Source organism: Typopeltis vanoorti, chromosome 3 (assembly GCF_054136105.1).
Source record: "Typopeltis vanoorti isolate ZY-2024b chromosome 3, IOZ_Tvanoo_1.0, whole genome shotgun sequence".
Taxonomy (NCBI): domain Eukaryota; kingdom Metazoa; phylum Arthropoda; class Arachnida; order Uropygi; family Thelyphonidae; genus Typopeltis; species Typopeltis vanoorti.
The window spans coordinates 87,933,325-87,947,500 of NC_143551.1; the positions used below are offsets into that span (position 1 = coordinate 87,933,325).

Genomic DNA, 14,176 nt, shown 5'->3' on the forward strand with positions numbered 1-14,176 from the left:
AGCTCCAAATGACAAATACTATTAACAAATTGCTATTTTCTTAAAGAAATTTATAATATAGAATATACATCCTTAACATTAAATGCCATTTGCACTTACCCGAGATGGAGTTGGTGTTACTGAAGTCGATGATGCAGGAATTGGGGACGGACCTCCTAGTGCTGACATTGTGGTTCGGCCACTAGTTCTGCCATATTCGTCTAGAGGAGTTGATGAAAGATGGGACACTACGCCAGCTCCGGTCATGATGTACTGGCCTGGAAGTGGTTGCGGCGTCATAGATCCAGATGCTAAAGTCGCTGTCACCACAGTCGTCACAGGTACTGCAGAGGTCAAGACTGTTGTATCTCCTGTGTAACCTGTTGTAATCCCTATGACTCTCTGTTGCAACTGACTCCCTGCGATCATGCTTGCCGCTTGCTGGGAAACCAGCTTTTGCTGGTCGACTTGAATCTGTGTGGACATTCTCATCATGGCCGCCTGTTGTTGTTGTTGTTGCTGTTGTTGTTGTTGTTGTTGAAGTGTAAACTGTTGGCCTTCGCTTTTACGTGGCATCATGGGAGAAACAGGTCGCTGAGTCATTGATAAAGTTCCAGTTGCCACCAGGGTGGCAGCAGTTGTGGTAACCATCGATTGAGCAGGTACCGTTGCTACACGTGTTTGAGTGGGAACTTTACCTCTTGGCGCTTGCGCTGCTATGGCAACGGCAGTTTGCATCTGCTCCATCGTTGGCTGCGGAAGACGGCGGTGAATTCTTCTAGGTGATTGCTGGAGCTCTTGCTGAGTCATTTGCTGAACCATTTGTTGCTGCTGCTGCTGAAGTTGCTGTTGTTGCACCTGAATCATTTGCTGCTGAGTCTGAATAATGAGCTGCTGTTGCTGAAACTGGTCTGGCTGGAACTGCTGTGGGAGTCGTTGTACTAAGTTTTGATTTTGATCTTTTTGCATGTCTGGTACCACCATTATTCCTGGCACTGGCGATGGTATCATTGCTCCGCCGACAGTATAGTCGGTTGTTGCCACTATTCGCGATTCATCTACTGGAGATGCCCCCGCTAAACCGAGTGCTTTGTTGAAATCAGCTAGCATTCCTGAGATGGTCCCGCTAGTTGCACGTGGAATATTGGCTTGAATTAAAGGCTTCGATTCATCATCTTCAGTTTTTTCACGGAACTTTTCCATCAGTTCTTGTTCTGCTGCCTCCACCGATGGTGACACATCCATGATGGGAGAAAGGTCGGTAACTGGTGACCAGTCTTGAGGATCGGGTTTTTGCTTTTGCTTTTTCTGAGCTTGGAGATCAATAGTTTTAGGTTTCGTCTTAGGAGACGACTGGGGAGTTTTTGGTTGCTGTTGTTGTTGTTGTTGTTGCTGCTGTTGTTGTTGCTGTTGTAGTACTTGCTGTTGTTGCTGCTGGACCATTTGTTGTGCTTGTTGTTGCTGAATCGTTGTTTGGCCTGATTGGGTTACCCATTGCTGTGCAGGTGGTTGAGTTTGTTGCAAAGTCTGTGAAAGAGACATCAGAGGAACAGTTCGGGGAATGGCTCCTGCTCTTTCAGCTTGTTTCATAGAAGGCGTCGAAACCACTGTGGTGATAGTCGTTGAAGCTGGAGAAACACCCCATTGTTGAGGCACCATTGGGTACTGAGCAGGAAGGGCCGGTGTTTGCTGTACTGGTTGCTGCTGCTGTGGTCTGATCTCTTGAGTAGGCTGGAACTGGTAGGGAGTTGTTTGTTGACCCGGAACTTGTTGGGACTGCTGAATTGGACGTTGATACGCTTGGCCAACACCTGGAAAGCGAAGAAATAACCCATTGATCTGTAATGAGTGAAATATTTCACCACCTTCCAGCCTCCTTCCCCTCTCTCTCTCCAACATTTTTGATTAGTTTTAGAGTCTACAAACATAACGATTAACATGAATCAATACATCAGTATAATACTACACAAAAGAGAACCACGGAGCATGCGTGAAGATGGCGGAAGGAGGGGTGGAGGAGTATGTTTTCGGAGAGAGAGTAAAAGAGAGAGAGGTGAGGCCGATGGGCGAAGAAAATGTCTAAGGAATGGTTCTTACATCGATTAGCAATATGCCACTTCTTAGACTTCCTCTTCGTTGTCGGCAAGGCAAGGAAAGTGAAGAGATAACAAGCGAAAGGTAGTTGCAATAAGAGAAAGAAAAAACAAACAGAATAAAGAATAGGATGGAGTAAAGTGAAAAGAATAGAGAGAAAGTTCCACCTTTCTCTTGATAGCAACAGATTGGGTGGCGTGGACCAGATAGAGAAAAAAGAAGGGCCGGCAAATGGGATGACAACAAGCACATCTGAGCTTCATTTGCTTATTTTCATAAGTTTTATTTGCCCAAGGTGATGGCATCGAAATGGTCAGATAGCCACGTAATAGGAATAAAGTGCAGGCAGAAACAAAAGACACCGGTTGCCAGTTGGCAAACAGGCTGGTACAAAGCTGTAGGCGAGCTGGGACACAGTGTAGGGGAGAGGGGAGGAATCAGCTCTGATGTGCTGTTTTACAAACACTTATTTCACTGGCGGCAAGGGTTTGTGTGCCAATCAGCTTGACATTTAGTTATTGATAGAATTACCGATGACTATTTATGCCTTTGTTTTAGTTTAGTTTTGAAGTTAGGTCAACTATAACATCCGATTATATAATCTACGCTTTTGATTTTCATTATAAGCAGTTATTTCTCTAAATGAGTTTAGTCTCTTTTATTATACAAAACGTTTTCGAAAGCTTTTAAGTTCCGGAATTTCTCCTTTTATTTCTATAGAAATCCTACGACATTTTTTTTCTCTTGCTGAATGTGTATACACGTTTTCAAAAGTGAAAGAACAAAAGAGTTTTGTGATAATATTTTTTTCCGAAATCAAGTATAACCATCAACGTAAGTTTTCTATTCAGAAATAAATCTGAAAATTGACAAATGCTTTCAAAAATGCATATATTTTACATATAATGTTATGAAAACTAGGACTTTTGCTTAGGTAGACGATGCATTCTAATTAAAAACAAACAAACATACATAAACTTCAATAATACGTGTTTATGGCGTTAGAAACTTTGCAAGAGATTGCATAAGAGGCACAATAAGCGAGACTGATTGGTTACTGACCTGAAAATTTTAATATTGACCATATGCAACAACAGTGTGAAGTAAGCAAAAAGACTAAGGATAACAATATCTAGGTGGTATTTCCTGGATTTAGTACATCCGCCTAAGTCTTGAATATTTCTTATGGACATTGTTACAATATCAGTTTCTGAAGGAATTATTTTAATTTTGTGAGTTATTATTGTCATAGCTAAGCACATTAATGAACATTCGTTTTCATTTTTTTCATGGAACTCATTATTTTTCACGTATTCCATTTCAGTGTCTTATTTTTTATTTTATTTTGAGGATCTGTTTATATATATATATATATATATATATATATATATATATATATATATATATATATATATATATATATATATATATATATATATATATATATATATATATATGAGAAGGAGAATATATATATATATATATATATATATATATATATATATATATATATATATATATATATATATATATATATATATATATATATATTCTAACATTTTTTTTTTTTTTTTATCTTTATCTATTTCCTGCATGCGGTTCTTTCTTTTTCTTTATTTGTACTTTTTTTGTCTTACTCAGGCTGAGAGTGATTCTAATTACAACAAGGGCAACTAAGTTCATTTCTTATTTAAGAAATGGCCGTATTAAGATTTTTATTCGTCTTTTGTTCTTTCATAGTTTCTTATTGTTTTAAACATTATTCTTTTGGTGAGAATTAATTCATCACCCTTGAAATTGTTAGGCACAAACCTAATTCGCGATATGTCCACCAGGTGGATCACAGCAGACAAAATTTCCACCTGTAACTCTAGGCGGAATATAATATTCGCCTATCGTATTATTATAAATACTTAGTACGTAATTCTACCTGTGTAACTTTGCCTTGTGAGTCACAGTCTGATTGGCAATCCCCATGCCCTCTGTGAGCACAAACACAATGCCATCAAAGTATCTGCTGCTGAGAAGGAGAAAACGAATGTTATCGATCTCGAAATCAATTCGGCTTTCAGAATCACTTTAAAGTATTTTGCTATCTGTACAAGTATGTTAAAATAAAGTGATCAACGATACATTTTTGTCATTAATATCTGTAGTTAGCAAGCCGATTTTAAGTTAACTTTTTAGCAATATATTTAGTTATCGTTTTAATACTAGATGTCGCAATCTGAAATTAATCTCACAATTAAAAATTTAGACATGCCAGTTCAGTTATTTTTTGAATGCAAAGACTCAACGTTTATCACCAATTAATGAGAAATAATATTCCCTTCTCCCATTAAATAAAAAAACCGTTCAAGTCTGACGACAGAAACTGCATTAATACAGAACTATATTGTATAAATATACACGGTAACATTTTGTTTACTCGGAAGTTATTTAGTCGTACACCATCTAGGTGGCGCTCCTATCTCAGCAGCTGACACCGGACACGTAAATCCCCAGCTATTGCTGGCTTTTACCTCTCCATCTGATTAGTGAAGATGCAGTGTCGGAATTCAGGTCTGAATCGGCTAGTTTTGTCTGGGTGGGGGAAGTAATCTCTTCTTCTTCTTCAGGAATGGTGTATACCTCACCCGGACTACGATCGTAGTAGGGGAGGGGTTGTAGAATTGAGGGGATGGTTTCGAGTTCTTCATCACTGTCTTCGTCTTCTTCATCTTCATCCTCCCCCTGTTTTGCATAGTCATCGTCAATATCGTAACCCTCTTCGATCCTTGTTTTCTCTACTAGCGACTCCGATCTTCCGTTGCCATTGTAATCGACCTGATGTTGGATCATTTCTTCCCGAGTTCGGCCCCACTTGTCCGCCTTGGTCTCAGCCACCGTAATCTGAGCCTCAAGAGAAACTACATCATCTACTGCTGCAGGTGGGGGATACTCACGTGCCATCGGGTCCTCCCGTCTGCTCTGATCCTGCATCTATATGAAAAAAAGATAAAAGAAATAAAAAGAAGAATGATTAATTAAAAACTGGGATTAAGAGTAGATTAATCGTTCATTTCTAGATAGCTATAGAAAAACCTGCTTTAAAGGGAAGTGTAACCCTAATAATTTTCCCGTAGTAAATCTTATCCAGAATTGGAAAGTCAATCAAATAAAATGAAATTTCATTCGAAAACTTGTATGAATAATGCAATTTTAAGACTCATAATATAATAGCATCACCATTTATATTTATAAGTGGATATAATAATTTCATTACAATTTTCATCATTTCAAAATTATATTTTTATTATTTTAATATATTTTTATTATTTTAATATATTTTATTATTTTAATATAATTTCATTATACAATTGTCATCATTTCAAAATTATTTTTATTATTTTAATATATATAAATAATTTTTTCATCATTTCAAAATTATTTTTATTATTTCAATATAACTTTATCTTTAAACCTTTAATTATATATAGTCCTTATAAGGACTGGTTTAAAGGGGCGAAGCAAGAATGCTTTTCATCTTCCCCGTTATTTGTAGAGGACAGTGTAGGGATAAGGTGTTATTGAGCTATTAAAGTTCTGATCATGGCAGGAGGGTAACAGCAATAGCCGCGCCTCAGTTAGAACTTCATTGGCTACAGCATTGCCATCCATTACCCTCCAAGGGTATTAATCACCGTATCCCACGGTCGATTAACTCGCTCCGAAATCCACAACCACCGCCTAATTAATGAAATTTTATAGTGTAATATTTAAAAATTGTTCGTAACAATTAAAGTGTGTATCTCATATATAGAAGATATAGAAATTTTCAGAATATTTCTTATTTATTTATTTGAAACTATATCTGAAATATCAATTGCAAAATAAAATTATATAATTACATAAAATTTAAAGCATATATTTAATAAAAAAAAACTTTATTTATAAGTTTTTTAATTCTTGTCTAGACATTAGAGGTGATAGGATGGAAAAAGCAGAATTCCTCATACACTTGCTTAGCGAAATCAGTAACTTATAATATGAATATTCTTATTAATTCCGTTGCAAAAAGTAAAAAAAATATATATATATATATATATATATATATATATATATATATATATATATATATATATATATATATATATATATATATATATATATATATATATATATATATATATATAAATATATAACATTTTTAATTTATATTTTATATATATTTATAAATTAAAAATATGTATATATATTAATTTTGTTTCAACTTAATTCAAGAAACATTTTTTCCCTCGATCTCGAGCAATGAATTTCTGTTGTGAATTAAAAATTCAATAGATTAATAGATTAATGGGTGCAGCTAATCTTAGAGTTTGGGATGCGCTATAACACAGAATACGGCTAAAGCTCATCCCTACAGAAAATCAAGTAACATGAAAGAAAAGGTTTAGAGTTTTATTTATTGATTTAATTATTTATAGATTCATCTCGCTGAAGAGCGGACGCACTGTAAACATGAAACTTTCGTTATTCTTTTCGTTATGGGTTCTTCTTCTTATTATTATTATTATTGGCCTTTCACCACAGATGACATATCTGCCAGGAAAGTTATCTGTTTGACCTAGTAAGTCGATTTGCTGAATAAAACTCATGTTAGCATGGTTGTTCATTTGATACGTATAAAAGAAGAACAACGTATAGCTTTTCGATTTTTGTGAGTTGAAGATGTAATGCATATTGAAAATTATCGAAGTCTTGTAGCAAACTCTGACGGCAGAGCGCTTTGCTACAGTACAGCGCATACGGCACATGGAGTCACATGGTCAAAATGGCGAATTATATATATATATATATTACGGCAAAGACTGCATGTATAATCATACCAATATTACTAGTGACTGAACATAGATTCACCCTTGCAATCGTGAGAACAAATGAATGAATTAATTCAATTCGCAAATTTCAAAGTGAAAAGAGATGTTCAGTCTTGAACATTATCAGGAAAAGTTGTCTGATGGTAAACAGTGCACGCTTGTTGGTGAGATGACGTGATTAGCTGAGGGCTGTCACAAGATGTTATGTTGTTCCATGCTTTATTTTCGTCCCTCTGCTTTTTATGGCAATAAAGGCATCTTTCAAAAGTTTGGAAACATATAACAGGTTAAGCATCATAGCTAAGCAAAGGGTTAGACAATATTTGTCCTTTGTCTAAGATTAAAGACAGTATTTTTTTCAAGTTACTTCATCCCCTAATAACCCAACTGGCGATATCGAATGAGACTCATCTACTATCTAAATGGTTTTATTAAATACCCGTGTTACAACGGGATGCCAACCAGTCTGCTGGTTATAAAGAGGATGTGCTGCTACTAAGCTGCTCTGACTCTATGTAGGTAGCTAAAGTAGGGAATTACACAGTGGAAAGACACCAAACTTTACGGTTTCAGATCGCGTAGCATTCTCCCACAGTTCACCCCTTACTCTGCCGTTCTATTTGTATGGTGGCTTGCCGTCTATATGAATTCCCCTCTTTTTTGTTTTGCTAATAATTTCTGTTAATAAATTCATTGGAAATTCTTTCTGTCTTATTATTGAACAATCAGTTAAGAATCCGCCAGTAAAGATTTTCATAAATGCTAATAGGGAAAAAAGAGCATCTGTTTTTATGTAATGTCCATCTTCTGATAATAGGTCCGCTTTTCATCATTTTATTTAATTTTTACAAATGTCTTGAACATTGAAATGTTTTATAGCCAATCTAAATTTATTAACTTAAAGATATAAGGCCACATTAAAGATTTCGCAATTTTCTCCAGACGCTACAAGTCACGAAAACATTAGTTTTGTGATGTTTCAAAGAGCTCAGCGAATGTTATCATTAAGAAAAAATGTTGAAATAATAACTTGGTAAAATGGTGTAATGACTAGATTTAAATATAATGTTTCTTCAAAGGATATTTAAAAGCAATGAAAGAACGTTTAGAGAATAAGAAAAAGGTCATTACTATCAATCATGTTGATGTACTTTGGAAAGGAAGGAAATTTTGATTTTTCCTGTTATGGTCCTTTCTCTGTATGATGATTTATGTAAAATATAGAACACTGCTATGCATATTGAGAGAAAAACACTTCACTTAATTTTTCTGACAACTTGCATTTCTCTTAAACAGTAGTTAATATTGAGAGAAAAACACTTCACTTAATTTTTCTGACAACTTGCATTTCTCTTAAACAGTAGTTAATAATGAACAATATTTATTTTTAATAACTTGCTAAATATTCGTTATTATATATATATATATAATTATATTTAATAACTTTTTTATATTATTTAAAACTGGTATGTTCTATTAATTGGTGTTTTTTTTATTTCTTTATTTAATTACTGTTCAACTTTTCTTTCAAAAAATATTTTAAAAAATATTTATCTTGTTTTAAACTTTACATTTTATTATAAGCAAAATTTTAAATATAATGTAATATAATTTTCAACATTTAACATTTGATATATCTGTAACTCCTATGATCTATTCATTAAAACTTTTTATATATTCTGCAATATTTGCGTGAACCAACAACAAATACGCTTATCAAAATTCACGCAGGCGCACATTTGCTGAAGGCGAGTACGTTAAATTAACATACCGAGAGCATCATTCTGATCCACAGTTTTCTTCACTAACACACTCGATGGGTTAAAGTTCTTCTCTTTAATACCTTTAAAAGTCGTGAAACGTTTCTACTGTGTTACAAAGGATCGGTGGGATATTAACGCTTCTAATATTCAGGTTGCATCACTAGCTCTTCATGGCGAAATAATATGGACAAGATGCTGCTACTTAGCGGGTGAGGTCACGGCCATTTCGTGCGTTGTTTAATGCTCGAGGTCTCCTTGTGCGCGCGCGCATGAGATAGCAGAAATTTCTCTCATTGTTTACACAGTCAGGTAATGGACATTTTCCCCATTGTTTGGAACGCGTAATCAAAAATTCTTTTTTGGTTGGAGCAAGTTTTAATAGGACCTCAAATTCTCGCTGTCGTTCTAACGGTCGCCTCCTTTCATGGGTACGCCCTCCCAAGCTTTAATGTGTTCCTCGTAATGAATCTTACAAAAATCTTAAGGCGTTACAACGATTACCATAATTAAGATTAAAAATTTTGCAAACACGTGCGAAAATATTGAGATTAGCAGCAAGCGGATGTATATACTGTTGGTTAGTGAGGAAAGGATCTTATTTTTAATAGTGTCTTTTATGATGGATCCTTTTTATGTTAACAAACAGATATGGCCGACAGAGCCATGGCCAGGTTTGCGGAAATTAAAATGAAAACTAATTTAGAGCATTTAAAATTGGATTTTTGTAAACCAGCACCTTTTTTTTTTAAATTCTTTTCGAAGTTTTTTTTTTAATTATTATTTTTAGTTTATTATTATTTATTTATTTAATAAATAAATTCGTGTAAATTTAAATTAATTTTTTCCTTAAATTGGCACGTTTTAAATTACTTTTTTTTTTTGTAAATTAGCATATATTATTTTTTTTTTAAATCTACCTTTTAAAATATATATATATTTATATATCAACACACGTTTTTTTAAAACATGAGTTATTATTATTATTATTATTGTCCCCTCAACCATTGACATTTTCTTAAATTATATTTTACTAACTCAGAGCTTTACAAAATTAAACGGACTAAAAAAAAACATAATAATACCTTCACTGATTTGTATTCGTTTCCCTTTTTATTCCCGTGGATTTCATTTACTCTTAAGAAAAATAAATACTCTTGGAAATGTCAAATGAGTTTTTGTGGAGGGAAAAAACCGTAGGCTCGGCAGTTTACTCTTTTTTTTTTTTTGACAAAAAATTCTGCTGGGTCCACGTGAATCTTTAAATTCTTGTGATCAACAGAAATGGTGAAGTTTATTTCTTTGTGCTTGCATTTCTTGGAACGTAGGCTGACAAAATCCTAGCAACACAAAAGAAAGCTTAGTCACTATGGTAACCAAGTTGCCCAAATCCAACTTGACTATGAACGTTTTCACTAGATAGCTGATCTCTCTCGTGTCCTCAGAGAGTAGCAGCTAAAGATCAGGTATCCCTTGTCCACATACTTGATAATTACTCAACAACCTGCAACAATAACACGTAGATATATGCCTCACAATAACACAAACATGTCTCGCTATCTCTGAGAATCTATGACTGTATTTGTATATAAAAATAATGCATCTATTTCATAAAATAAATAAAATGAAATGTTTTGTTGCTCTGAGTCTATAAATAATATATCCAGAGCCACAGAGATATTAGAAAAGTAGTTTGAAATGAGGAGAGGAAGTAGGAAACCTAAGAAAAACTAGGAACTAAGAAAGAACACAAATTATAAGAAATAGCTTGGTGATTTGAAACTCATTTTAACACATCAACGTTTCTTTGCGAAAAAAAAAAAAAAAGTAACGAGGGAAAAAAAATGAAAAGAGGGGGATAGATAACAGAGAAACGCTAGTTAAATCCGTCTAGGCGATGACGAAGTCGTTTGTCATAAAGTATAAATCGGACTAAATCCAAGAAATCCGCGATTGCCACAACAGTTGACGAAAAAAAATCCAAAAGCAACTATCACAAAGAATCATAAGATTCGTCTTCAGCTAATACACATTTAGTTTCAATCTTCATTGGTAGAGAAAGCAGAAATAATAATAAAAAGAAAATGATTTATTTGACGTAGTTCGAAATGTATTTTTCTGTTTTTTTTTTTTTTTTTTTTCATAATGGGTTACATCCTGAAGATAATGTAATTTTTTTTTCTTTACAGTACCACAAACATTTGTGCTTGACTTTATCGAATATCAATAGCAGGCTGGATGAGAAAAGCAGGGTTTTTTTTTTTTTTTTTTTTTTTTTGTTATTCCCTTGTGCGCTCCGTCGCATTTAAAGCTGAGGTAGGGCGGGCGGATGAGCAATGAAACGAGGAAGAGCTAGTGATCAAGAAAAGTACAAACCTTATCAGTAAAAGAAGACAGAGAGAGATACAAATGCTCGTAGCCCTGCACACCATTACTAAGGTTTCCAGGTTATACATCAGGGAAGGAACGATTGATAAATATCTCCTGTAGGGAATCTAATGGTGCGTTAACACTGCTGCTTAATGTGGTAAGTGTGTACTTTTAAGTCAAGTCACAGCTGAACGAAATCACTTGCAGAATTTGAAAGTTCCAACAGAAATAAGATACAGAAAAGATAACGAACGGAAGATCCCAAATAATTCAACGTCCTATGTATAGTGCATCTTGATTTGTTTGGAAACAAAGAATGTATATTTCTCTTTTGTTCACATTTGTTGAGACAAGCATAGTTGTGGTGGTACTCAGCTTAGTCTAATTCTTAATTCTTTGAAAAAGCGAAAATAAAAATTTAAAACATTCTGAGCAGACTGGAATATCTACAATGGGGAAATGTTCCGAATTCTGATCCCCATTCAGAATGGTACGTCTAAAAGGAATAATTACTGTGTCTGAAGGGGGGGGGGTCAGACGATTTCATTACGATCGTTTGATAATCCTTCAAGGATTGTTGATTTCTATTAAAAGTTTGCAGACTGGTTGTGCTCTTATTTTATCATTATTAATATTTCTAACATTTCGGTAACGCAGAGTTGTGTTTCGCCTATATCTGCAGAATTTGCACATTCCCTAGAAGGAAGAGGATCTTAAAACTCAATTCTGGTGAACACTTATTTGCGACTTCTTGAAGCATGCGTAGTAGTCTGCTTTGAATTCTTTCTGAGACATTCGAAGCGAGAGTTCATTTGGATTTTGAAGTACAAGTCGCAAGTGGAACGGCCTGATTTCCATTCTTTTTCTTTGTTTCCTTTTCTATGGTTTGGATTTTTGGAACAAAATGCCTACACACACACACACACACACACACACACACACACACACACACACACACACACACACAGTGCATTACTAAATCACGAATGAGTACGGCCTGACAGCTTCTATAAGAAATATTCAACAATAACGATAATCAACAACGGCATGGAAAAATAGCTTTGCTGTTTTTCATTATTAATATTTCGCTAACACAGAGTTGTAAATGGTAAACTATTTCTTCTAAATGCTAAACTATTTCTTTATAAAACAAGTAAAAGAGCGAAGGTAACAATGAGTCTGGTCCGGAAAAAAAAAAAAAAAAATTAGTTGAACATGAAAAGCGATGGTAGTACCAAATTTAATTCCCAGATGGCACTGCTCACAAGCACTTTCTTATCGTTTATTTATGCGGGTAAACGTGTTTTCGTATCGCCTAATTAACCCGTTACCCTTAGCTTACAAGCTTCTACGATGTTAAATGAGTTGGTTGGACTTATCTCTTGAACAACACACAACCAAGACGGGAGCACTACAGGACATAAATGTAACTGATTTGGTATGCATCGCTAGCTAACAAACTACCAGACGGGTCTACTCGGAAATGGAGAGATTTAAGTCTCACCTACCGAAAGTCTGTGGCAGCTGCGCATCCACTTTTGTTTGAATACTCTAGTCACGTCTCTCTCTCTCTCTCTCTCTCTCTCTCTCTCTACGAGTCTTTTATGCTTCTGCTACACAGTCCACTAGCGAAACAACCTTCTTAGAATACCGCGGGTAACGTGAGTTCTTTCTTGACTTGGGCTTACGTTGCCAGTAAATAACAAAGGGATACAACGCTGTTCTGCAACATAAAGGCCTTCGAGTGGTGAGGAAGAAATGGAGCTACATACATAATTATACTAGGACTGAGCAACTTTCAGATGGACTTCAAAGTCATTTTCATATGCATTTCAAAGCCTAACTACGAAGTTGTAAAATCTATGATGTGTATTAGTATTGAGAACCTATCTTCTGAATCATCTACTTAAAAAAAGAATCTTCGATAATAACAACATAAATCGCAAAAAATGGATAAAAACTTCGTCTAATATAGTAAATACAAAAGTAAATACTACAAAAAGTCTAATATAAATATATATAAATTAAATCATATCAATATATCCGCATTAATTCTAAAAATATTATATACAGGGTGTTCGGGATAAATTTGACATATTTATAATTAATTATATTTTTCCGTAAGTTACATGTATTAACACACACTTCTCTTCATTTAAAAGTTTGGACCCTTCTTCATTCATATACAAGATGTCAGAAAGGATGGATAGCTGGAACCCACCTGAATCATGGAAGAGAATAACTTGTATCATGATGATTCGTGCCCGCCATCAAAATAAGGATATTACGACTGCTGCCCAATGCTCCCCGAATACAGTAAAAACAATCAGGCATGAACTAGAGACTTGCAATGGTGACTACGAGGATGTAGCAAGAAGAAAGATCCCTAGCAGACGATCTGATTGCGTTCGTACAGCAGAATTCCTCGCAAATCTGCAGGAACAGGTGTTGAAGAACCCTGGCATTGGAATTCGGGCTTTGTTCGTGGAGTTGCTAACTGTAGTCAAGCCCTGGATAACAAGGGTAGCCAATGGTAGGCCGTATGTATGGCAGCAGGATTCGGCCCCTTGCCACACCTCTGGGAAAAGTCAAAAAGGGTTGTCTGAAAATTTCTACGACTTCACCAGTCCAAATGTTTGGCCTCCAAACTCCCCAGACCTTAACCCCATGGATTATTTTGTATGGGGCGCAGTTGAAAAAGACACCAATTGCACTTCCAGTAATACAAAAGCCCAGTTAATGGATAAAATTAAAACAGTTTTTGCGGCCCTTCCCAGGGAGACTGTAGCATCAGCTTGTTCGAGGTTCCGAAGCAGAATTGAAGCTGTGATCGATGCTAATGGTGGTTATTTTGAGTAAATCTTGTTGATAGTATTGTAATTAACTCTGCCTGTAATGTTTTTTTGTCAATTCATTAAATTTAATAGATACAAAGAAGATTTTCTTTTTCCTTACGAAACTGTCAAATTTATCCCGAACACCCTGTAAATAATATAAAATATAAAGGGATTTAAATTAATCTAATCAAATATTAAATTAATTAGAATTTGGTCGGAAGATGTTTTTCATCTTTCGTCATGCTAAACTCTTCAGTAGAAGAGTTCGTTTCTACCC

The 14,176-nt window shown here is 34.9% G+C and overlaps 1 protein-coding gene across 1 annotated transcript in view; it reads right to left on the reverse strand.

The window, feature by feature from the left end:
* The window catches only part of LOC150108359 (uncharacterized), a 165,779-nt gene that overhangs the window by 67,267 nt on the left and 84,336 nt on the right, over positions 1-14,176 (reverse strand). Inside the window, exons 4-5 of the mRNA XM_090390451.1 lie at positions 4,596-5,055; positions 100-1,790 (exon numbers count right to left, since the gene is read on the reverse strand). Coding sequence (XP_090246577.1) covers positions 100-1,790; positions 4,596-5,055 — 2,151 coding nt within the window. The remainder of the gene's footprint in view (positions 1-99; positions 1,791-4,595; positions 5,056-14,176) is intronic.